General features: G+C 35.2%; 1 protein-coding gene across 5 annotated transcripts in view; it reads right to left on the bottom strand.

Moving 5' to 3' along the window:
* Positions 1 to 3,368: 3,368 nt before the first annotated feature.
* Positions 3,369 to 24,426, bottom strand: part of LOC145978916 (agrin-like) — a 1,115,983-nt gene continuing 1,094,925 nt past the window's right edge. For 3 of the 5 annotated variants that reach the window (XM_083111886.1, XM_083111890.1, XM_083111887.1), the window contains 5 exons: positions 22,617 to 22,698; positions 20,495 to 20,632; positions 17,703 to 17,892; positions 15,652 to 15,799; positions 3,369 to 6,485 (listed from right to left, as the gene is read on the bottom strand). In XM_083111886.1, the coding sequence (XP_082968012.1) occupies positions 6,334 to 6,485; positions 15,652 to 15,799; positions 17,703 to 17,892; positions 20,495 to 20,632; positions 22,617 to 22,698 (710 nt within the window). In that variant the 3' untranslated portion in view covers positions 3,369 to 6,333. The remainder of the gene's footprint in view (positions 6,486 to 15,651; positions 15,800 to 17,702; positions 17,893 to 20,494; positions 20,633 to 22,616; positions 22,699 to 24,426) is intronic. The other 2 variants (XM_083111888.1, XM_083111891.1) reach the window with 1 other exon arrangement.

Below are 24,426 nucleotides of genomic sequence, written 5' to 3'. Positions count from 1 at the left end.
TTTTTAAGCTATGTTTGAAAAATATGATGAATTAGTATTTACAGAAGTCCATGTATTCCTTACGGAGAATCAAGTTCAAGTTATGGCTAATCAAATGGGAGTTTCGCCTTTTCCAATGGCCAAGAAATTCTTCAACATATCCTTTTTCTGTTCATGTGCTTTTCTGTGCCATTAGATGTTTGAAATTCTCAAGAGATCAAATAAAAATAATTCTCCCATAAGCATAATGTATTTCTCTTTGCCTCCTACGGCCATCCTAGCACACACCTCACCTCACACACACTCATAAAAGAGCTAAATTTCTCCTTAATGGAGCTAAAACTGTCTTTCAAGGAGCTTTTTCGGTGTGAAGGGGGTTGCTATTACTGTAACTCTAAACTGATAACAATTTATTCTTAGTTTTCACCATCTAGATCAGGCAGCATCACCCATCTGAATAATCCACCAATGGTCGTATGAAATGGAAAAAGTATGCTCGGACAACAATATTATGTCATCTTCGTGTCACCCACTGTGCAATAAAAAGTAGCTGAGATGAACCAGCCTATAAAACGATATCACATTCAAAATGTATGCTTATGGCAAAAGTGGTCTCACAAAGCTGTGGTTTTGGAATAACTAGATGCTCATATCTTTGCGCGAACTGTACCAGTATCTTTCCTAGATTGGCTGGATCCACTGATTATTGTTACATTCTTCACATGGGGACTACTTTCACAAGAGCATGCACTAAATTGAGATTTTCACTCACATTTGTGGCAAAGGCACAGTCAATATTTTAGGCTCACTATTTGGAAAGCATTGACACCATAATATTTTTAGTAGGATTAAACCTAAATATAAAAGAGCCACTTCTAGCTTCAAATGTTTCATGCAAAACAGAAATCTGTATATTTCACCTGCATAACCATAAAATACGTATATGTTACATATTCCACTATGTACCGTAAACATTAATAATGAAATTTACAACACTATTTTCTTTTTATTTGAAATGTTCTTCAACCTGTCGATATAGTGTTTGTCTGTGACCTCTTCAGTAAACCCACAGTCAAAGACCCAATTTTCAAAATTTGCCCCAGACCACGTTGCAGAATTAACATGCTATTTCTTAAAAATTATTCACGATATTTCATTTCTATCTTTTCTATACCCCTAAAGATATTACATATTTGAATTACAAAACAATATGTTCATTGTTACTTTTATTAACAAAGCACCCTTTGAAAAAAGTCCTTTGTTTCCTTTTTCTTACTATGTGATAAATTGAAGATAAAGGGCTATAACTCCCTAGGTCCTGTATTTTTTTAAAAAATAAATTGTACATGTAATAAGCAACCTGCAACAATTAAGAATCCATGGAGAATGCTGTGGCAAAGGCTTAAAGCCCAAAATTTTCGAATGTCATAATTTATGTTTGTTTTCTTCTTTTAATTGGGGCACGAGCATCACATATCCTTGAAAAGTAGTCTTTTGTCATGTTTCCGTCCAAATTTGGTCCATCAAGAATCCATAGGGCTGATGCAATAAACGAAATTAGCTGGCAACATTGCCACCCTTACAAATTAATAATTTTTAGCCGAAAAGTATAAATTTTCTGCTTCCTTCAACACTAATTACTGGGAGGCACAATGTATAAATTTTATCTCCACTAAATGCCCTGTCTTTAAGAATGAAAACAAAACCAATTCAATCTCTCTACGACAATTGGATCTTTTTTTTCCCCATCCATATACAGGCGCACAAGTCTGTCTGCTAATGATTAAAATATATGTTCAATAGTGTTCCACTATTTTTTCCTAACGGCATTGTTACTACTGTACTGAACAATATTCATAACTAGGACCCGGAAGTTCATGAAAAATCTTTTTTTTTTTTCCTGAGCCTTTATAACAATGCTAAACCTGATACCAGTTCTTTTCCCTTCAGTTAGAACAAGAAAACATTTTTTTTTTATTTTGCATTGTTTCTTCATTTTCGAGTTTTTTCTCTCTTCCACTGTTAAATGCATTTGTTGGCATAACTTGCAGATTTAAATTTCCTGACAGTCTTTTTAGCACTTTGTCATTAATTGAAGAAGTTGTCAATACAAAAGCACAATATTATTTATAATTGAAATGTTTGGCAGTGGAGTAAATAATTAATTGTGGTAAATTTTCCCCACCAAACTTAAAATACTGTGTGAAGCCTGGTCACTATTATAGCTGTCATCCCTGGTTTTAAAGTAAGATTAGTCACAATATTGATACTGAAGTACGCAAAACACAACTGTATTTTCAGATGTTGATGGACTACCATCGTGTAAGGCTCACTCTGAAAGGTGTTGAATAACTTGTACAGAAAAACCTTGTGGTGTATTTTATGTAACTTTGAAGCAAAAATAAAGAAAACTACATTAGCACTTATTTACTTTTCCTGCTTTGCTTCAGGAGTTGGAACCACCAAACATTGGGTTTCATAGAATTATTAAACTACTCTTGTAATTTATGAAAAAGTGAAGCTTTGTTTTTAAGAATGAAAATTATTTCTAGGTCATTTTTAAGTAATTTTAAGGTCATTCTGTAGGTCATCAAATTCCGAGCACTATTCATAACAACACTGTACATTACATTTTGCGCATAGTGTAGTTTTTTTTGTAACATGGTTTCTTCTTTCAGCTCTTCTGATTTTCCCTAAGTTATTCCATATAGTCTGAGTTTTTGTACTTTGAGGTAATCTCAGTCTAATACACATTAAATTATTGGGGCTTTGCTGTATTGCATTTTTCCCTACAAAGCTAGATATCGTTCAGATGGATGTTTTTTCTAGCAACAATTTCAACTACTTAATAATTACTTGTACATGTAAGAAGTATTTGAAAAATACTTCTTATAAATTTGGCTTGAAGAATGAATTACTGTTATTTCACTGCATAATCTTCACACCCTATTTTTCAGTCGAAAAGTTTGTTTATAACCCTTCATTGTGTAACCTTAGAATCGGTGCATCAGATAATGAAACCACATTTCATAAGTGGTAAATTTTTTCAAGTGTAATATTTATTTAGACTATAATGCATAAATAAAAAACAACTAAACTTTTCTCAGACCAGAAAATTGTTTGCTAAACTTTCACAAAGAATGATGTGCGTCGAGTTGCACTATTCAATTTTAACGTATATTCACAAGTATTCTGTACATACTAATCTTGAACCAAAGATTTTTATCCAGTAATAAATTAATTTTAAGGACCAGTAGTACCAGTAAATTCTTTTTAAAGCCTCATATAATGATCGCAGACAACTTTTTTACAAAAAAAAATTGGCATAAAATCTGCGACGATTATGCAGTGAAATACAGTACTTAGAATCAATCAATCTCATCACACATTCTTTATTACCACATAATACAAAATACACATCATTTCACTTTCACACTGAGCACTGCTTAAAGAAAGAACACTTTCCTCCATTTTTGAAGGTATTTAAATAAGAGTCCTTTTTTTCTGGTTTAGAAGAAGCTTTAAACCCATTCAAAATGTACGTTCTCACTCATGAAATGCACTAACAGGTCAGTTCAGTTTACGCTGAATCCAATATAAATAAGTTTCCTTTCATTCTTGGGCAAAATAATACTATAACAGTCTTTGTAAGCTCTTGTATCTGACGTTTTTGTTGCAGTTTTGTTCAATGTGTATACAGAAAGCATAGTAACATTGCTATTTTTATACATCATAAAATCTGATGATATTTTAGGATACATTCCAACAATGAAAGCACCGATGTACAACTCACACCTCTTTCTGAAGTTTTTGATATGTATTCGAGAAGTTACTTATTTTTTTTAAACATATCAATATTTACAAACTTTCTGCTCATTTGTTGTATTTAAATTCATGAGCAAGAATTTAACAGTCTTAAATAATAGTTACATTTTTAGGTACTGATCATATGAACAGAGGATTAATTGGAACACAAATATACAAATATATGGCACATTCTTCTTGAATAATCATAGAATTCCAACTTTACACACAAATAAAATTATATTTTTTGCCATAAGGATAGAGTTTCTATGTAATAAACAAGTTACGTCCTATTAGAAATTTGTTATTTCCAGGTGCATTAACAGGAACACACATTCTCAGCTCGGTGATAGTCAACTTCATTGCAATCATCACCATTAACTAAGACAATAATGTTTCATGAAATTTATTTTTCATGCTGTTTTTCTGTCATTGGAAAAATTGAACATGGATCAGAATTAGCACCTATGATTATTTTGAAATAGGAGGTTGAGGTTTTTTAAATTGTTTTAGTTGTCAACATTATGTTTATCTTTTCATATATTTAATGGTCTTTAGGTAAAATTCACCAACATGGGAAGATTAACCTCCTTTTTAATGAACGTCACTGTTAACAGTACTAATGATCTAAAAAAAAATCCTTCAAATCAGTTTTTACACCAAATGCATAGATTTAATTTGATATTACACAATTTTCACAACCCATGTGTTCTGCAGAAAAAAATAACACTTTTTGTACGTTTCTTAAACTAGACATATCTTAAACATAATAAACTAATTGCATGTACATTACGTCTATCATTAATAATATTAATCTTAATTACTAAAGTTTTATTTTCAAGTGCATTCAGTTTTGTCGTCCACAATTTTTTACATTTTAAAAATAATTTATAGATTATATATGCCAAGGTATGTAATAATTACCACAACAAAATGGGTCTGTTTAAGTTCCTTGTTCAGGTACCTAACCTAGAGTATATTTTTATTTGTTTGGGACAATCATATATAATTTTTCACGAAGGATTAGACACCATTTAGAATTTCGCAAAAAAATTATAACCCTCCAAAATGGAATTTGTGAATGATAAATAGAGTTCTCCGTGATTGAAAGATTTACAGGATAAAATAATATTTCAGAGAGTAGTACTTCTGGAATTTTAAGAAATTTTAAAAGTATCAGTAAAAAAGAAATATAAATGGATTCGTACTAACAACTGAATATTCTGTGATTTTTTTAAGAAAAAAAAAAGACCAAATTGTTTAATACATACATTTTAATTTTCTGGTTTCAAATTAAGTAAATAATAACTTTGGAAAAACAAGTCATGTTTTCATCCCTAGTTGTACTTAGACAATAGAGAGAGATATCTTCAAAATTCAATCTCTCAGATTTATGAATTCATAGGTATCCATATAATTATATGACTTGAGAACATAGTGACATGATAGAAAAATATGGTAGTAGAGAAGAGTAAATAATTTATTCTGAACTGAAAATAAATTAAGTATTGAGGTATTTAATACTGACATTTCATAATTATACCAATATTTCCACATATTCAAGAAAATTTATACATTCAGCTCAAGATTTGTTAATCATAATTAAAATCACTTTAATAATGTTTTCTGTTCACTTGATGTAGAATGTAAGAGACTTACTGATAAATGAAGTAACTTTAATTTTTATTTATTATGTATGTATGTATGCAATTATTGAGAAACTATAAAAACTGTGAATTAATATGTAAATAATAGTTCCATAATTTCTTGCTTTTTGGAAGGTTATGGATGTAACGTTCATAGTTTGTGATATAATGTTGTTCATTGTCATTTGCATCTGATATGTTAATACTTACAGAACTGATATCATCATGCACAATTTTCAGCTTTCCAATTTGTGGTTTCCCCCAAAATAGGATAGTTTCAGAAATAAACTCAATGGTGTTTATGAATGAACATGACAATTGAATGGATATATACAACTTTCTAATGTTGCTCTCTGGTGATACCACACAATAATTTCCTAACTTTCCTCTGTAATCTGCCACAAAAGAAACATAGGTCGAATATGGTTTTTATTTCCCTCATTATATACCATTTCTCTTGATTGTGTACTGTACTAATGGATTCATTGTTTTAAGCAATGTTAACATTGTTATTCTATCTTCACTGCAACAATATAAGAATACTTTTAGAAATACTATTCTCTGAACATGTACAATTTGCTTCATCCAACAGTTATTACTCATTCAAACATTCCCTGGATTCAGCCCCAACAACAGTAACAATATTGGCAGTAATTAACTTAGTTTTTTTTCAGTCATACAGAATTAAGTACAGTCATGACAGTTTATCCAGCCTTCTGCCTCATGGCAGAAAATATGGCTCTGCGTTTCTCTTTGTCCCTGATTGTGGCTCTCCTTGCCGCTTTAAGCATTTCGGAAGACACTAGAAACTCTGCTTTATAATACACTGTACAAATGTGTCAGCCACATAGACACCGGGAGAAAGTTTTGATCTTTCAGTCTCTGTTAGGTTCTCGTTCACTTGTCAATCGCCTGCATTGCAGAATTGCGTTATTGTATTGTCTCCATGTTTCAGCAAATGCAGAAACTTTCTGTCCACTCTCACTTTGTGTATGCACCCTTTGAATCCAAGATAATATTGAGCAGGAAGTCCAGATGGTAGAGCTGGTGCACCACCTGAAATTATTACCGCATTAATATATTAATTAGAGTAAGAATCTCATAAAATCCTTCATAAAGGATGATGATGATATGATGAATGGACACTCACCTGATACCTCTTGCATCATAGCATCCTGTGCTAGCCACTCTGCCACAGTGGGGTGTGATGGTCATTATTCAAAATCAGCATGGAAATCAAGAGGAAAACTTGTTCTTTGGGATTCTTTGTTGGCCTGGAGAAAATTGCTTTGGAAACGGCCACAAAATGGAATGTTTTAAATGGGTGAAAGTATTTTAAGAAATATAATTAACTATTTAATGTAACCTGATCTTAAACAGGCTTGAGCACCTTTCTACACACACACACACACAGGAGATGTACTGTGCAGTTCATATGTAGTATAGTACATCTCTTTTGTGTGCCAAATCTTAATGCAATTTACATCTCTATGCTCGGAGAAAATAGGCACTGTCAGTGTCATCAGTGTTTCAAAGGTAACACGGTATAAGTGTTTAAAACACTTTTATAATTGAATAGTATGTAAAGTAAACAGTTTTATACCACACTTAATATTAACCTCTTGTTTACCACCTATCTTTTAAAAGATGCCTTCCTGTAACCCCCGGGGGACCACCTATCTTTTAAGATATACCTTGTAGTTATACGTCATAATGTCACTATTTTTCGCTGGAATTGCGATTTTCTTCTTTTGTATTATTTAGGGATGGGCCAATATGAAATTTTGGCCGATACAGATATTCTACCGATCCGATATAAAATTAGATATGGTACTTGAAGAACCTGAAATGTTCATTGAACTCCTTAACAAATGTGTGTTTCGAGGTGACTGCAGTGCAAAAGAAATTGAATATTAAGACAATTACTTTTTTAGAAAGTAAGGCATCGACATTATCAATAAAAATTACAACAATACAGCAGAATTTTACACTAAATTATAAGATATTTATCGAAATATCAGATCGGTAAAATAATCGGTAATTTTACCGATAAACAGACACTGATATGCCTATATCAGCCGATAGCGATAGAGTACCAATTAATCCGTCCCATCCCTAATATATTATTGTTAACACACATATTGCACCGTAAGGACTCTTTCACATCTTGTTCTTCCATAAAAAGGCAGGGAAAATGGAAGCTTTCTTTGTGGCGACTTCCTCTGAAAAAAAAAAAAAAGCATTGCAACCAACAAAGGCTGGCATTTTTGTTCCACTATAATAATGCAGCTGAACCTCGATATGGGAAAAGTTTCCTGGTCGATAGCAGGAGGTTGCAAAGTGCTTTCCAGTTCGGGTGTGTGAGGGAAGTAAGGGGTGGAAGAAGGGACATTTTTCTTCAGAAATTTTCCAGTTCCTCCCCTCACATCCATATATACTCTCAATGTGCATAAATTGTATGTAGTCCGAATCTATGGTTCATTCTGCGTGTAACGGTACTTGATTCTTCCATCTAGGACAATTAGCCTCCGATCTACAGTCATCTAAATGAAACTCTGCATTTTGCTTAAAATTGGCCCAGTCCCAGAGTTCTTAAATGGCAAAATGGGCTTGGTAATCAAAAGGTTAATGTATATCGCTACATTCACAATAAAATACAGCGTGTCCACCGTGAGACTCAAACATTTTGAAAGTTTTTTTCTTTTTCATTTCAGGTCATACTGTTGCGATTCCAATAGAAGCAGAAACTCAAAACGTTTACATGGTAATATTGCAGTTTGCTCTAGACCCAAAGTGGTGCTAAAACAAATTGTTTCAAAAATGGTGATTCCAAACAAGCATTGTGTGGTGGTATGCAGAAACAAAATCCATTACTCAAGTGCAACGAAACTTATTTGAGGTATGTCAAAGACAAAGTGGACTTGAAACATCTGTAAATCCAAATGATACTCAAGCTTGTGCCAAGTTTTGACCAGCATTTTAGGTTAAATTGAGTACAGGTTAGACAAGTCTTCATCCCACCAAGGCACCCATGTGCAAGTGCACTGAACTGAATTTTGTGACTTACAACAAAAACTTGGCGAGTTATATTATCATTTTCATGTATAGTAATGATGGTATACAAATTTTCCTTTTCACTATATTTGTTTAAAATGTTGGACACGGTGAACACCATGTATATTTCAGAAAACAGAGTAGCTACAACAGGGATAAAATTTGGGCCTGGTAACTGTGGATTAGTCAAACCTGTACAGCCTAGATGCAAGATTTCAAGTAACATAAATAGATGCTTTATTTTAAGAAGTAGTCAAAGTGTTTACAACTAGAAATAACAGTATTTTATCTTGGATGATTGAAAGAGTACTTATCAACAATTATTCTTGGTAAATAAGTTGTCTTGGCACTATGTTTTAAATGTTTTATTTGTTTAACACATTTTTTTAGGGCCGAGTCGATACCACTTTGAACCGATGCCCACCGATACAGATACTTGAAAATTGCAATAATTAAAATTTGTTCAAAATATTGATCAAGAATTACATCAGAATATTAAAATCGATACTATGTAATCACAAAATTAGTTTTTCATGCAAAATAATAAAATTTGAATTTCACATAATTTCCAGGATTCTTCGACTCCTTGAAAGTGTTTTGCATATCCCGTGAAACACCAAAATGTCAGAAAAGTATCAGCTGGTATCGGTAGATAAATTTCAACTGATACATCGGTATCAGCTCTGCCCTACGTGTTTTTTTAAAATATTTTTTATTATTAAAAAAAATCTCCAGAATAGCTTCCTTTCTCTTCTGCCTTAAGTACAATGCCACACTACACTGTTACTCACAAATCAGATAATGAGAGATTACCTGCTGCACAATCGGCTATTCATTGATTTCAAAAAAGCATATGATTCGGTCAAAAGAGATAAATTATATAATATATTAGTCTACTCCCTCTGTCCCATAATTATAGTCCGGTATGCCAAAATGGTAACTTTTTATTTATGTTCTTTGGGATACTTGATCGGCCAATTTGTACTGATCCTTAAGTAATAACGTTGTATGACTCATTCCCGTGTTTCATTTTCTTCTTCTGTATACACCAATGTCACAGTTTGAATATCAGACAAGTATTATGGGACAACAAACAAAAGTGTACCGGACAATAATTATGGGACAGAGGGAGTAGTTTGGAATACCTAAGACGCTTGTTAGTATGATAAAAGTATGCACCAGTGGAACAGAAAGTAAAATTCGTGTGGGTATTAATGTGTATGACAAATTTACAATTCATGATGGGTTAAAACAAGGAGATGCATTATCTCCATTGCTCTTTAATTTTGCCTTAGAATATGCTGTTAGAAAGGTAAAAGAAACTAAAGAAGGACTAAAATTAAATGGTGTGACTCAGTTGTTAGCATATGCAGATGATGTAGACTTATTAGGGGATGATATAAATACAATTAAGAATAATGCTAAAATATTTTTCAAAACTACTAAAGAGATAAGTTTGGAAGTTAATGAAGAGAGAACTAAATATATGCTTGCAGGCGGAAACCAAGTGTTAGGTAATAATCAAAATCTAATTATTGATAACAACTCGTTTGAACCAGTTTCCAAATTCAAATACTTAGGAGTAATATTAACAAATGAAAATTATATTAAAGAGGAAATAAAGAGTAGGCTTAATTCAGGAAATGCATGTTACTTCTCTCTTAATAAACTGTTGTCTTCTCGTTTAATATCTAAGAAACTAAAAGTTAAAATATACAAAACAGTAATTTTGCCTGTAGTATTATATGGGTGCGAAACTTGGCCCTTACATTGAAAGAGGAACATAAATTGAGAGTATTTGAAAATAAGATCTTTAGGAAAATCTTTGGACCTAAAAGGGATGAGGAGACAGGTGAGTGGAGAAGGTTACATAATTTGGAACTACATAATTTGTATTCATGTCCAGATATTATTAGAATAATTAAACCAAGAAGACTTAGGTGGGCAGGCCATGTGGCACGAATGGGAGAGGAAAGAGGAGTTTACAGGATTCTTGTTGGGAAACCTGATGGTAAGAGACCTGTAGGAAGGCCAAGACGAAGATGGAGGGACAACGTTGAGATGGACCTAGAGGAAATCTGTAGGGATGGATAAGAGTATATAGATCTTGCTCAGGATAGGGACAGATGGAAGGTCTGTGTTGCTGCATCCATGAACCTTCGGGTTTAAGAAGGCTAGAGAGTTAATTAGTTAGCTGCTGCACAAGTGTGGCCATTGAAGCCTTCACCTTCTACAGGGGTTGGACAAAATAATATGAACACCCGATTAGATGAGACCCATTTTCGGAGTTGTGTGCTGACTGCACTGGTACGCATGGAACATGTCTTTTGTTTTTTCTGTGTCCTATGATCCCTCTGCTAGAGGTGTGAGCCACCAGTACGCCTGTGAACGGCTTCGTGTTGTGTTGCACAACTATTATGTCTGACCTTACAGACTTCCGAGGGCAAATCGTTGGTGCCCAATTAGTTGGTGCATCCATAACAATGGTTGCAAAGTTATTAGGGGTGTCACGAGCTACTTTATCTACCGTCATGACAGCATACAAAGTGCTGGGGAAAATGACGTCTGCGAAACAGAATAGTGGCAGAAAAATGAAACTGATAGAGAGAGACAGGAGGGCATTAAGGAGGATTCTTGGCTCTCAGAGGCAGGCCACCGTGACTGCTGAGCTGAATATGCATGTTGAGAATGCAGTGTCAACGAAAACAGTGTGCTAGGAACTGCACAAACAGAATATCCATGGCTGAGCCACTATTGCCAAACCTCTTGTAATGCAGGACAATGCCAAACGGAGACGTCAGTGGTGTCAGGAGCACAAAACCTAGACTACCGACCAATGGAAACATGTCATGTGGTCCGACGAATCAACCTTCACACCATTCCCCACCAGTGGACGTGTTTACGTATGGCGAACACCAGCCGAAGCGTACAATGCAGACTGGCTGGTGCCAACAGTGAAGCATGGTGGCGGTAGTGTAATGGTGTGGGCGGTCATTTCATGGCATTCACTGGGTTCTATTGTTACACTGAAAGGAAGGGTAAATGCTAAGGTGTATGAAGACATTTTAGGTGACCATGTCCATCCAATGGTGCAGGCATTGTTCCCAGCAGGGGATACCATCTTCCAGGATGATAATGCCCCCATTCATAGCGCTGACACTGTCCAAGATTGGTTTGATGAGCACTATGACGTACTACACATCTTCCCTAGCCTGCACGATAGCCTGATTTGAATATTATCATGCCAATGTGGTCAGTATTGAAAACCAGAGTACGGGCCCGTTTCCCTCTGCCAGCCAATCTCAAGGAATTGGAGCAGTTTCTTGTTGAGGAATGGTATAGCATCCCACTGACTACCATCCAGGATTTGTATGCATCCATTCCCAGAAGGATTGAGGCTGTTCTCAAAGCCAAAGGTGGTTCCGCACCATATTAGGTGGGTGTTCATATTATTTTGTCCAACCTCTGTACCTCACTCACAATGTTACAGTACTGCTGCCCATTCTGCAGTCCATACATGTATGCAAGAGCTTTCAGTCACAAATAATATGTATTAACAAGGTCTGGTCTAAAAGTTATCACTAAAACTATATAAAGGTGCTTCCTGAAGTTGATAGCCCTGGGGATGCACACATAATATGTAAGTACTTACCTGGGTTTGGAAATACAATATAACAGGGTATCTACCAGTCAAAAAATTATGCTTGTGGTCAAAAATTTTTGATACTTTTTTTCGGTAAAGTGAATTTACATTGTTATATATCTGTACTAGGGATTTGATAAAATCGAATATTTGGAAATCTAAAATTGTATTGAGTTGTGGTTAAGATTTGTTCACTTTGTTAATAATTTCATTCTTGTATGCATGAAGTTTTGTAAAAATATTAAATAGAATAACGTGGCCATCTGTGGCCGCGGTGGCTCAGTCGGTAACGCATCTGACTACCATGCTCAAGGTCCCGGGTTCGATCCCCGGCCGGTTCAAATCCGGGAACTTTTCTAACGGTGAAAGCGGCCCCGGCGCCCACCCAGCGTCGAATAACATGGGTACCTGGGGGAAACCCTGGGGGGTAAAGGCGGTCAGGGGCGTGATGCTGATCACATCACCCCCACTCACGACCGGATCAAGAAAGTGTGGGGCGTTACCCCCACACCCCCTATACGCCTTCATGGCGTGGTGCTATGCACAGGGGAACACTTTACTTTACTTTACTTTTTAACGTGGCCATCTAGGATGAAGTCTGAAGCATTAATAATTAAAGCAAGTCTAAATCTCTTGTTAGTACAGCTTCAGTTTTCATCTTAACCAGCCTTGTGATAAGGGTTTGTCATTGAATAAAAATATCTATTTTCTTTATTTCCAACGGGGAGATTAAATGTTAAGAAAAAAAGGGGGAGGTCAAGAAAAGGGAAAGAAATGTCAAGAAAAAGTAAGAATTTTGGATTTGTTATTTTGGTAGACATGCTGCATAATTTGTATTTATCATTTAATATTTTGCTGCAATTGGTGATATTAAACTTCTTGTTTGTATCACCAAGTTCAAAGTCATAGAAAACAAGTAACCTGCATGATTGATTAGATATTATGTTGAATCAAGTACATTGTCTACTTGTATCTAAATCAAATGACACTTTTAGAGAAATATACTAGTTAACAGATGAAATTAAGGAACCTGGCAAATCAAAGGTGGCCCTTGTCCATTTAGTCTCGTGCAGGACTAAACACTCCATTTTGAAGTTATTAAAGGTAAGGAAAAAGCAAAAACACATTTCAGTTGAGTTGTGGAAAGGTTTCTTAGCTTTCGAGAGCTAATGTCACATTCAAGTTCTTATCATCGTCTCATCTTCATCTATGCTGATGATGAGACTAACATTAGCTCTCGAAAGCTTGCAAGCCTTTCCAGAACTCACTTTTTCGATGTCCCAAGATAATCTGTTCAATATCTGTCAGCAGGAAAGCAGCAAAACTTACTTCGTAAGAAAAAGTAGTTCTTATTTTCTTAGCAAAAATAAATCACTTAGTTTATTGTGAAGTTCTCTTACAAGTTATTTCTAGATGCAATTCCCAAGTATCAAATTTAACTCGGGGACAGGAAAGAAATTCAGGAAGTGGAGGATTTGGGGAGAAAATATAGCTCTGTTATTAAAATATTACTAATTTTTCATGCCATATTATTAATATTATCAATTTGAGAGTAGTTTGGAGTTTAACCCCACTACCATTGCCCATGAAAAATCACCTTGGGACATTTAATTTTAGAATTTTGTAACATTTCTTTCCTCAGATAAGATAAACAATTTTAAAAATACCACTACTACCAGTAATTTGTTCAAAATTTAGGTTTCAAATTTATATACTGTGAATCAATTTGTTTCCTTCATGAAACTAAAAGATATTTACTCTTTCTGGTAATTCAAATATACGTGTATATTATTGATTCACTACTGTATGAGTGGTGAAAAATTGAATATTTACATTACAACTTACATAATTCTGTCTTGCATATGTACACATTGCTCCTTAAACACTGGAATTTAATTAAGCTCTTTAAAACAGTACTAAGATACCGTGCGTTCATTTCGATCTTCAGCCGAGAGATCGGGAGAAGCGTGGCAGGCAGCGCTGACGGAGATGCCGACATTTGCGGCCTGTAATGCCCGCTTATTTTTATGGACATATGCAGACATTTATATAAATATTGCAAAACGAGCACTAACCTGTATTATAACACGCAAAAGTTCTTCTGTAATTCATCCAAGGTTCTGCTCTTATATACACAATAAATACGCTTTAGAAACGATGTTAAAAGCCACAGATAATAAAACATTTTAATCATAGTTTTGACCAGTAACGTCCTGCTTAAGTTTATATCCTTGAAAGAGTTTTGTTTCAATGGGGATTGTTTGGAGGTTTCGAATGTGCAACACTGTATTAAGATTACGCTGTAGACGAAACCGTTAAAAGTGAATGGTTTTCAAGAGCTTCCTTGCAATTCGAAATCTCCGAGCTCGAGTTTTTTGTTCCTTCGCGACTAGATGAAGACAGAGCTGTGAATATAGTGGCGAGCAGATGTAAACGAAGAGCATGTTAATTTCGTACTGCGCAAGTGTGTTATTCTTGGTTACTTGTTTGTGTTATTGCAGTGTGTATGTGTGTTGTGTTAGTGAGACGATTGGAATGACAGCCGCAAGGTTCACGTTAGAACATAGAATTTTTATGTATGACACTTAAGTGAAAACAGACTCGTGTCGAGACGTGTGTAGGCAATTTGTACAGAAATTCTCAGGCGTTTCACCTCCACATAGAGATACGGTTAGACATCTTGTCCTTAAATTACGAGAAACTGGATCGTTAGATTGTAAAACACCTAAGCAAAAACGACGGATTCTAACCGAAGCAAAACTCGATGATATTGGTGCAGCGTTAGAACGTTCTCCAAACAAACCTCTACGCCGTGTTTCACAGGAGATGAGCGTGTCAAAATCATCAGCACATACAGCTACTAGTTAAGCTACTAAAATTAAAACCGTACTCTTATAACACAGGTTAGTGCTCGTTTTACAATATTTATATAAATGTCTGCATATGTCCATAAAAATAAGCGGGCATTACAGGCCGGAAATGTCGGCATCTCCGCCAGCGCCGCCAGCACCGCTCGCCACGCTTCTCCCGATCTCTCGGCTGAAGATCGAAAAGAACGCACGGTATTTACACGTATATCCTAAATTCTATCCACTTAAAAAAAAAAAAAGAGTAAGGTGTGAAATGGAACATGCTCAGTATGTGGTTGCTGACTTGTATTTATTGCAGGGATGGGACACATTAATTGCTACTCTATTGGTATCGTCAGATATAGGGATATCAGTTTATCGGTAAAAGTACCGATCCAATATATCTATAAATATCTTATAATTCAGTGCAAAATTATGCCATTTTGTTATAATTTTTATGGCTAATTTCCATGCCCTACTTTATAAAAAAAGAAATGTCTAAATATACAACTTCTTTTGCATTGCATTCATCTGGAAACACATTTATTAAGGAAGTCAATGAACCATTCAGGTTCTCCATGTATCATTTGGGATTTTACATCCTATCGGTACTTTATCGGTGTCGGCCAAAACTTCATATCAACCCATTCCTAATTTATTGTAAAGAAAATCTTACCTATCCATAACCGGCCATTGGTGTTCAGCAACGTTGCTCCTTGATCAGAAAATCCTCTTGCTGGAAGCTCTCCATCTACTTGAAGTTGTCCCAGTCGTTTCTTCCGAAGAACAACCAGTGTGTGCAGTTTTCCATCATTTACTTGAACCTAGAATATTACCATATAAATTGTTATGGCAAAATTTTAACACTAGTTTCAGGGTAGCAAGACAGTAATCAAAACGGGCATAAAAAAATTTATAAAAACTTGATTTTCATACCTTGTAACCAATTTTATCCACCTGTTACCATGTTTTGCTTAGAAACTTTCCTGTCCTGAGGAAGGATTGAAGTCAATCAAAAAAATATATTTGTAAACAAAAGGAGGTATATTTTGTGACTACTGTTCTAGATCATGTTATGGTGTTGATGAAACATTGAATGTAAAATCAATATTTTTTTAAAAAAAAATCAACATTAACAGTATTATTACTATTATAATACAATATTGTATTTTTATGATAATCACATTGTATAGAGATACATCTCTTAATATGGAAGTACATTTTTTGATCATCCTGGTTACCTGCTAAAATATCCAATAGGTATCCATGAAACACAGTACAAAAAAAAAAAATTCTTAAACACATTAGGTAAGGGTAGATGGAGTTAGGTTGTAGTTCTAACAGGCAGAGCTGATTAAAACTATGCCTTACTGAAGTTAGTGGATGGAATTCTTACTATTTTTGCCAAATGAAATAATGATTTTTTTAAAGTTTACTTTTATATACCTTTCTTGTTGAAAAACGAACTAGTTGATAGAAGCTTTAAACATGTACTCATGTGTGGACAACAACCTATACACTCTACTGTAAAAACAGTTGATTTATTTGCAATATTTTGTTTAAGTTGTTGCTTCTTGCAACTAATATCCAGCAAAAAATCTTGAGTTTTTTTTTTTGTTTTTTTCCAACTTAATGTTTCAAAACAGTTGGTAAGATTGTGGGAGGTTAGACTGGCAATCAGGAGTTATGCCAAGGCCCATCCTAGACTGTAGAGCCACGGGTTATTATATTACAATAACAATTAACAAACAGTAATTTTACATTCTCTTGAGTCATGAGATGTAAAATTACTCTATTTTAATTGTTATAATTTATTTATAATAATTAAATTTATAATTTATGTATAAATATAAAAGTTTTCATTTCACAGTGCCCTTAGTGTTTAAAGATTTTTCCATGGGTCGGTCTATCTAACACTTGCAATGTTCAGTTAGTGTGGTTAGGTTGTTTGTCTAAGTTAAAAAATAAACACACATTTCAAATCTAGAAATATTTTATGTGCAAAAAGTACTAAATAAGCACATATATTTGAACAATCATATCTAAGATAAGGGTAAGTTAGCTGCGACACCCTGCACACTTTGGGAACCACTGTATTATATTATATATGCAGTAATATAATTATAACACACACAAATATATTACAAGTGAAATTATTTTTTTAACTGACTTGCAATAACAATTAACAGTAATTTTACATTCTCTTGAGTTATAATAGAGCTGCAGTGGTCTAGCCGTGTCCGACTGCTATAGATCGACCACAAGGAAAAAACCTTGGGATGGAAAGTCCCAGTGCAGCTTTCCCTTCTTCCCTCCACCTCAGGCCATAAGGAAGCATGGTTCACTCTCCCCTTCTCGTGGGAGTACGGTGCACAGGAGTCGCCGGTCTGCGCAGGTTGTTTTGCTCATGGTTCCACTATACACGGGAGAGACTGGTTTGATTCCAATGGAAGGTGATCTAAGGTCTGAATGTTTCCGGCCCTGTCCCTGCACAGCTCTGGGGCTCACCAGCTTCAAATCAATGGGTACCTGGGACAAACCTGAGGGGTAAATACAGCCGGAAGGTGGTGCTGATCACATCACCTCTAAAATGGCTGAATGTGCGGGGCTCTACCCCAATGTGTGCCTTGATGGCATGGGGAACTGTATATTTTACCTCACCTTGAGTTATAGTATATTCTGTGATTTAAAAGACAGTAATTTTTAAGAAATAAAATACCTCCTTACCTTAGACCGTATCACAAGAAAAGATTTTTGTTTCCCCAAATTAAAACTAACTTCAGGAAATCCATTAACAATGGCTATGGAGAAGTAATCTCCCTTCAATGTATTTCCTTTGTTGATCCACAAAAGCAGCCCGTTGGTTTCTATTGTTGTAAATGTTATTTCAAATTTATTTGTCCTTTCGCCTTTTCTCCTGCAAAATCAACAATTCTTATGTTAGGGATTTCACAAATAAAAATTAATATCAGTCTTTCCAAGACTTTTGTTTTAAGAAGATACTATACGACGCACGCTTTTAGAAGCGATATCGGGCGGGGCCACGCAGAGGGTGTGCGTGGCGATCAGCCAATGGCAGGAGTGCAACGTTGTACAGTTAGAAGAGTGCGGCGCAGAAGTTAAAAGCCGTGTTCTGTATTTTACTTGCGCGCAAGAAGTTTTCATAAAACTCGCCACATTAATGTTCATCATAAGATGGGGAAATACATGTTGAACCTGACTGGCCAAGTCCCATGAATTTCCGTTGCCTACAGCCGGAGTTATCGTTCCTTGAAGAAACAAGGGAAACATCACCTTTGATTTTCTTCCGCCGGTTTTCTTTCGTTGCCACCGTGTTGGCGCAGCTGAGTTGTTGTGTCTAGGGAAAACTGTGGGTGTTAAATTCGCCTCGATATAAACAATGACACTTCATTGTTCTGGGCGTTCTCGAACGTTGAAAGTCTGGGTCAGTTTGAGTTCAGCGTTTTCGTTGCAAGGCCGGTGTAACATTATTCGCTTATCGTTCACTCATGCGCCACAAAGAACAGTCGTGAGAAGATTAAATACAGCCCTTTCGTGCAATAGTGTGTGTTCCGTGTGCTCTTTTATTTTAAATAATGTCAGTACAGGCACCAAGGGTGCAAAATCTAATCATTACCTCCAGGAGAGTGACTCGGAAATGAGTGACACGGAGTCCGAGGAAGACGACGAGAGCGGTGATGAATAAGTACCTTCAAGCTTCTTTCAGGTATGGGTTTCTCGTATATGCTACAGTGATATGATATTATAATCCTGTGTAGAAATATTCACTATATTATTTCACTATACTCATATATACTGTGAATGCATTATCAAAATAATGGACACATCGCGAATTTTCTGTCCTTCCCTTGCGCTAGCATTTAGTTTGGCAACAGCGCAGTAGCACTGGCTGGGTATTGGCCGAACTCATGTTCCTTCTAAAAGCGTGCGCCGTATAATTTATACTTCAACATGGAAAAAGAGCCAGACCCCGTGGCTGAGTGATGTCCATTCATCAATTTCATCACTCATCCCCATCTTCGCAAATATGTCAAGAGGCACAAACCGTGAAGTAAAATAAATTAATCAATCAAAACATGGAAAAAGAATCACAATACAGATTTTATTTTGATATCCTCAAATATTTCCAGCACATTTTATATCGAGTTTGTTAAAACCTGTCTCGTTTCCCGTGCTAGCAATGGCTCGGCAGTTTTGGTGACAATGAGAAACGAGGAAAAAGTCATCTGCTGGGCAGCGAGGATCTCATGGAAGCCAAAAGAGAGGCAATTACGTAGACGCTGTTGCCACATTGCGGTCTAACTCCCACATGTTTTGTAAGCGTGGTGCTGATTAGCCTGAGTTTTAAAATATCCAGGATGGAATTTATTCTGGTGATATTTGCTTGTGTCCTTTTTGTGCTTAGTGCCATCTTAGCTGGAACATTCAGGAAGGGGAATTGTGTATATTTGTGCATTTCCGCATATTTTATTCACAGCCTGGCTTCGGCTTTCCCCAACATGGAGTTCACGCAGTCTGCAGCGGCAATGCTGCGTGGTTTCTGCTAGAAAAAGCAGCGATCGGCAAGCACAGGAAGCGGGACAGGTTGTAACAAATGTGGTATAGTGCTAGTGCTTGCTTGCTTCAGGATGTGGAATTATACATGCATCAATTTTAAGTTGTTTTTTATGTGTGCTCTTTCTTTACTATTTCCTCATTTGCCAGTTGTTCTGTTCTGTTTGAATGTATTATATATACACACAGTAGGACCCCGATTTAAGATTCCCGAATTTTACTTTTCCCCTCTATATACAATTGTCATGGTCTCAAAAAACAAAAATTTTCTCGGTTTTACTTTTTTCTGCACTCAAGTTTTTTTCATCGGGGTTCCACTATACTCTGTTTGAATGAAATATATATGTAATTAGAAAAAAATATCAACAGTTTGACAAAGAAAGAAGTGGAAACAAGTATATTTAAGATCTATATGCATTTTTAATTTCCATTATGATGCTTTTATTTAGATAAATACAACTTTCCTGTTGATTTCCTTAACAAACTGAATATTTCCTTCTGTAAAATAAAATATGTCGACAAAATATATTTTTTGAAGAAACAATGACATTTCTGATTATTCCGTTGCAATTCTACGTACCTAAATTTCAATATATTTCATCATATGAGAACCAGAGGAACGTAACTCCACAAATGAGGTGTTCTGTTTTGTTTAATGTATCCCCTCTCATGAACTTATTTAGACATATATCCTCTTCTAATCCTTAGCAATAAAGTGGAGTCACATATCCCCATTTTTTTAGTCACCTATATTCCTAAGAATATATTACATCCTCTCATGTAAATTTGATAAATTAGAGTTACGTGCATCTGGTTCTTACATGATGATTTCATTCACTTCAACATGTTGTTTATATTCAAGAAACTACATCAACACTTGACAAAACTGTACATAATTTGCCTTGTATAACGTCATGCACCTCTTCTTTTTTTACATAACTTACCCAGAATCAAAAAACTCTATTTCTTCTTCATAAAACATATCGTCATATTCATAATCATAATCATCATAATGGTCTTCACCTTCTTCTTCCTCTTCGATTTCTTCTTCTTCACTTTCAGTATCATTAGTAGAGTTAGTACTAAGGATATAAGCAAAGGTTAAGAAAGAAAGTGTTAGAAAAGCAGTTAGACCAAATGGCATGCAGTAAATTGAAGCACAAGAGAGATTTTACATTTAGAAGAATAATTAGTAATTAGATTTATTCAAAGCAAAAACTTATCTTCTAGGTAATATTTTCTTCATCGTGTTAATCTACACAGATGAAACTAATTATTCACAGTAAAACTTGACAATGAAATGAATAAGTTATCAGTTAAATTTCTAATATTTTGGTATTTCGGCAAATAATATGAACATGTTGCTTCCACACTTTTGTCAGTTAATTTAACCATATTCACATTTTTCTTAATGCACTATTTATTATCAGGGAACGGATTTATATGTACTAATCAAGTGTTATATATTTAGTGGGTGAAAGAAAAGAGAGCCTTAGTTATTTTAACGAAAGTATGGAATTAAATATGGACTTCCAATTGTGAAAAAGAGAAATTTCCATTAAGCAAGCGACTCGCCTAGCATAAAAGGCATTAGGTTCACATGGCACTAATTGAAATGCAAAATTCCAGTACAAAATGTGTTGTATTTTTAGTGCCAAAACAAAAGATCACCAAACTTTCTTTTAAGTACTGATACGTGAATCTCCTTCTGTTGTTCAAGCACTGGCGTACGGAGAGCAGCCTGATGGGGCTACAGTTCTCTCCAAAATTTTTAGTAAATCAACATTTTCAAATCAAAGTAGTGAAGAACTCCAGGGTAGGTGGGGGGGGGGGGGGCAGAGTGGTAAATGCAACCCCCACTTTAAAATGACCATTTTTGAGAGTAGAAACTTGTGTATGCCGTTCCCCTAGAAAGCAGCTATGTCTTTTCCACCTTTACAATTCCAGGCCATTCCCAAATTAAAAAATATATATACTGGTGAAAACGAATATGTCAATCTAGGTTCATTATGGCATGATGTAAAGTTTCACTTGGGCGAGGAGGATTCATTATATTTTCCACCTTCTTTTTAAAAAAAAAATCAACGGATTTCATCTCAAATGATTGAGCTTGCATTCTCCATTGTTGACAAGAATGTTAGAATAACAGTTGCATTGTCTATTGTCAAGATTTAAAATAAACAGAGTACCAATGAACAGAATACAGGTAAATAGAAAATTTTTGGTATTTGGCACAAGAAAGGAAAACATACTAACAACATGAATGGCCTTTTTTTATTGAAGGGTGGAAAATAAGAGGACCAGGAGTAGAAAGTTGAGGAGAGGGATGGCAGGATGGAAAGTAGATGTGCCAAAAATCCTCCTCATCCAGGTGAACATTTTGTATTGAGCTGCCACTGAGCATGAATATGGAATATATGTTTGAAAACTATATGTAAAAATAACTAAAATATGTAAAGTGTGTGCTAAAATCTTATACCGTATTTACTCGAGTACCCCTTGCCCTGGAATTCAGAGAAGGGAAATGCAAAAAAAAAAAAAAAAAAAATCATGACACTATTCAATCTTACACTTCTCTTAAAATTTCTTAATTTGCTTGTAAACAGTATTTCTGCATATGTTTTGTGCATTATACCTCTATTGAGTGATACCATATTTATGTACAAAGAAGAAATTGCACACTTGAGCAGAAATGTGGAATTTTATTTCAAATTAAAGACACACAAAAAAGAAGCCATCTTTTGCACTTGCAACTACTTTTTCCCAATACTGCCATCATCACAAAAAGAAGCCACCTTATGCACTTACGACTACTTCCCTTAATCAATTTCATCTACTCCTCCCCTATTAGTAAGCTGTTAATCTGCTACTTATATTGCATAAAACAAACAGTAAATTATTTCTCTTTCAAATATTATTAAACAAAGATAAATTAATATGTTATGGTGAGTAGAAAACATTAGCAATAATTGGTTAAAAAGTCATTTGCCAGCACCACAAAATAATTTTAAAAATAATCCACAATAACAGCGTGAAGAAGATAAAATGTAACACATTATTACTTACACTTTATCCACTTTGTTTGGATACTGCAAGAATGTCTCGCCACTGAACCTTACAGGTTTATCCATATCATCTTCGCTGATGCCTGCCGTAGGAAAAATAAGAAGAGGAATATATTACTTGTGTTTATTTCTTTATCTTTTGTATTTCATTTCCTACGAAGGAATCTCAAAATGTCAAGGCTTACCCACCATCATGGAACAATTGGGGAGATACTTGTAAAACAATTGCAGCAGACACACATACAGAATGCAAAATAATTTAACACAGTTATTTTTAGTGGTTTTTATTGATTTTATCTGCGACGTTTCGTTCTGGTTTTCCAGAACTTTCTCAAGCTACACTATGATATACATACAAACACACAACCTCACATGGTCAGTCACTCTACACTTCTAAAGAAAGAATGTGTGTCCTTATTTCCTCATAGGTAAACTGGTTTTCCTTGCAGGTGTACCTTACAGCTGATTCTCCCCCTCCATCCTGTAACCTAGTTTTTTTGTCTTCCCTTCCCTTCCCTCCTCCTTCTGGTGGCACTGACCTTCTCTTTCTCCTTTAACTCATCTGGCAAGATAATATCTTCCATTTTTGTGCAGAAAATTGAAGGTGGCTCAGGAAACTTAACTACCTTACTTTCCACATGCTTTTTTATTAGTTCCACCCATTTCATACCAATTTCCCCTTCTTTTTTTTCTCTCCCCTGTTTATGCATATGTGCTTTGTCTCTGCTACTTTTCTTTCTATTTCATTTTCCTTCTTCTCCTTCATTTGTACTTTCTTGATCTTGTGCCCATTTTGTCAACATATGCTCACTCAGTGCTGTTTTTGGATGTCCTCTTTAATGTCTCTGTCATGTTCTTTAATTCTTTCATTGACGCTTCTCCCTGTCTCTCCTATGTACTTGCTTGTACATCCACCACAGTCTACTTCTTCATATACTCATGCCATTGCCAATTCATCACTTTCCTTCTCTCCTTTGTATTCATTAAACCATTTCTCAATGCTCTTTGGTGGCTTGAAAGCTGCTCTTAGTTCATACTTTCCATAGATGTTTCTTATCTTTTTCTACATCTTTCTTCTGAATGGCACACTCACATACTTCTTCTCTTCCTGTGCATTCTTATCCTCTTCTTCTTTTTCGTTATTGTTTGTCTCTTTTTGCATTTTGATTCTTTCCTTAGAAGTGTAGAGTGACAGTGTGAATATGCCTTCAGAACAATTTCGTTTTGTATGTATATCTTAGTGTAGCTTGAGAAACTTCTGGAAAACCAGAACGAAACGTCGCAAATAAAATCAATAAAATCCTGTTTGGTTTGTATCGTATGTAATACGTATGCAAGTCATTAGATGTATGCTGCATGTAATTCACATGCAGAATATGACAACTTCAACCTTTGTACAAAGTTGAAAGGATGCATATGATTTTAAGTGTAAAATATACAGTGCTATCATTTTATCGCACACATTGGGTTCACATCATTTGTATTGAGCACACTGACATTGAGTGACCATGTTTTAGTTTTCTTTTCATATGTTTTAAAAGCTAGTTAGTTGATGCTTGTCTAGGTGTTGGCTACGTAGTTAGCTAACCTATCGGTAGGTGCCAGCAGCGTGCAGTATGCAATACTAGTTTTCACACGTACAGAGCACATGGTCTGTGATTATAGAACAAGCAGTGTGGTGTGTTCCTTGTGAATCATCATGCTGTTTTCAATAGCAGAGCGGTTGTCGAGGTGTACTTCGAAAGCAAGTCATATGACTATGTTACAGAACAATTTCGTGTTAGATTTCCATGTGCACCTGTGCCTAACAA

Source organism: Lepisma saccharinum, chromosome 25 (genome assembly GCF_977018435.1).
Source record: "Lepisma saccharinum chromosome 25, izLepSacc3.1, whole genome shotgun sequence".
NCBI classification, from domain to species: Eukaryota; Metazoa; Arthropoda; class Insecta; order Zygentoma; family Lepismatidae; genus Lepisma; species Lepisma saccharinum.
The sequence above is the reverse complement of the archived record's forward strand: the minus strand, read 5'-3'. Positions and strand labels throughout refer to the sequence as shown.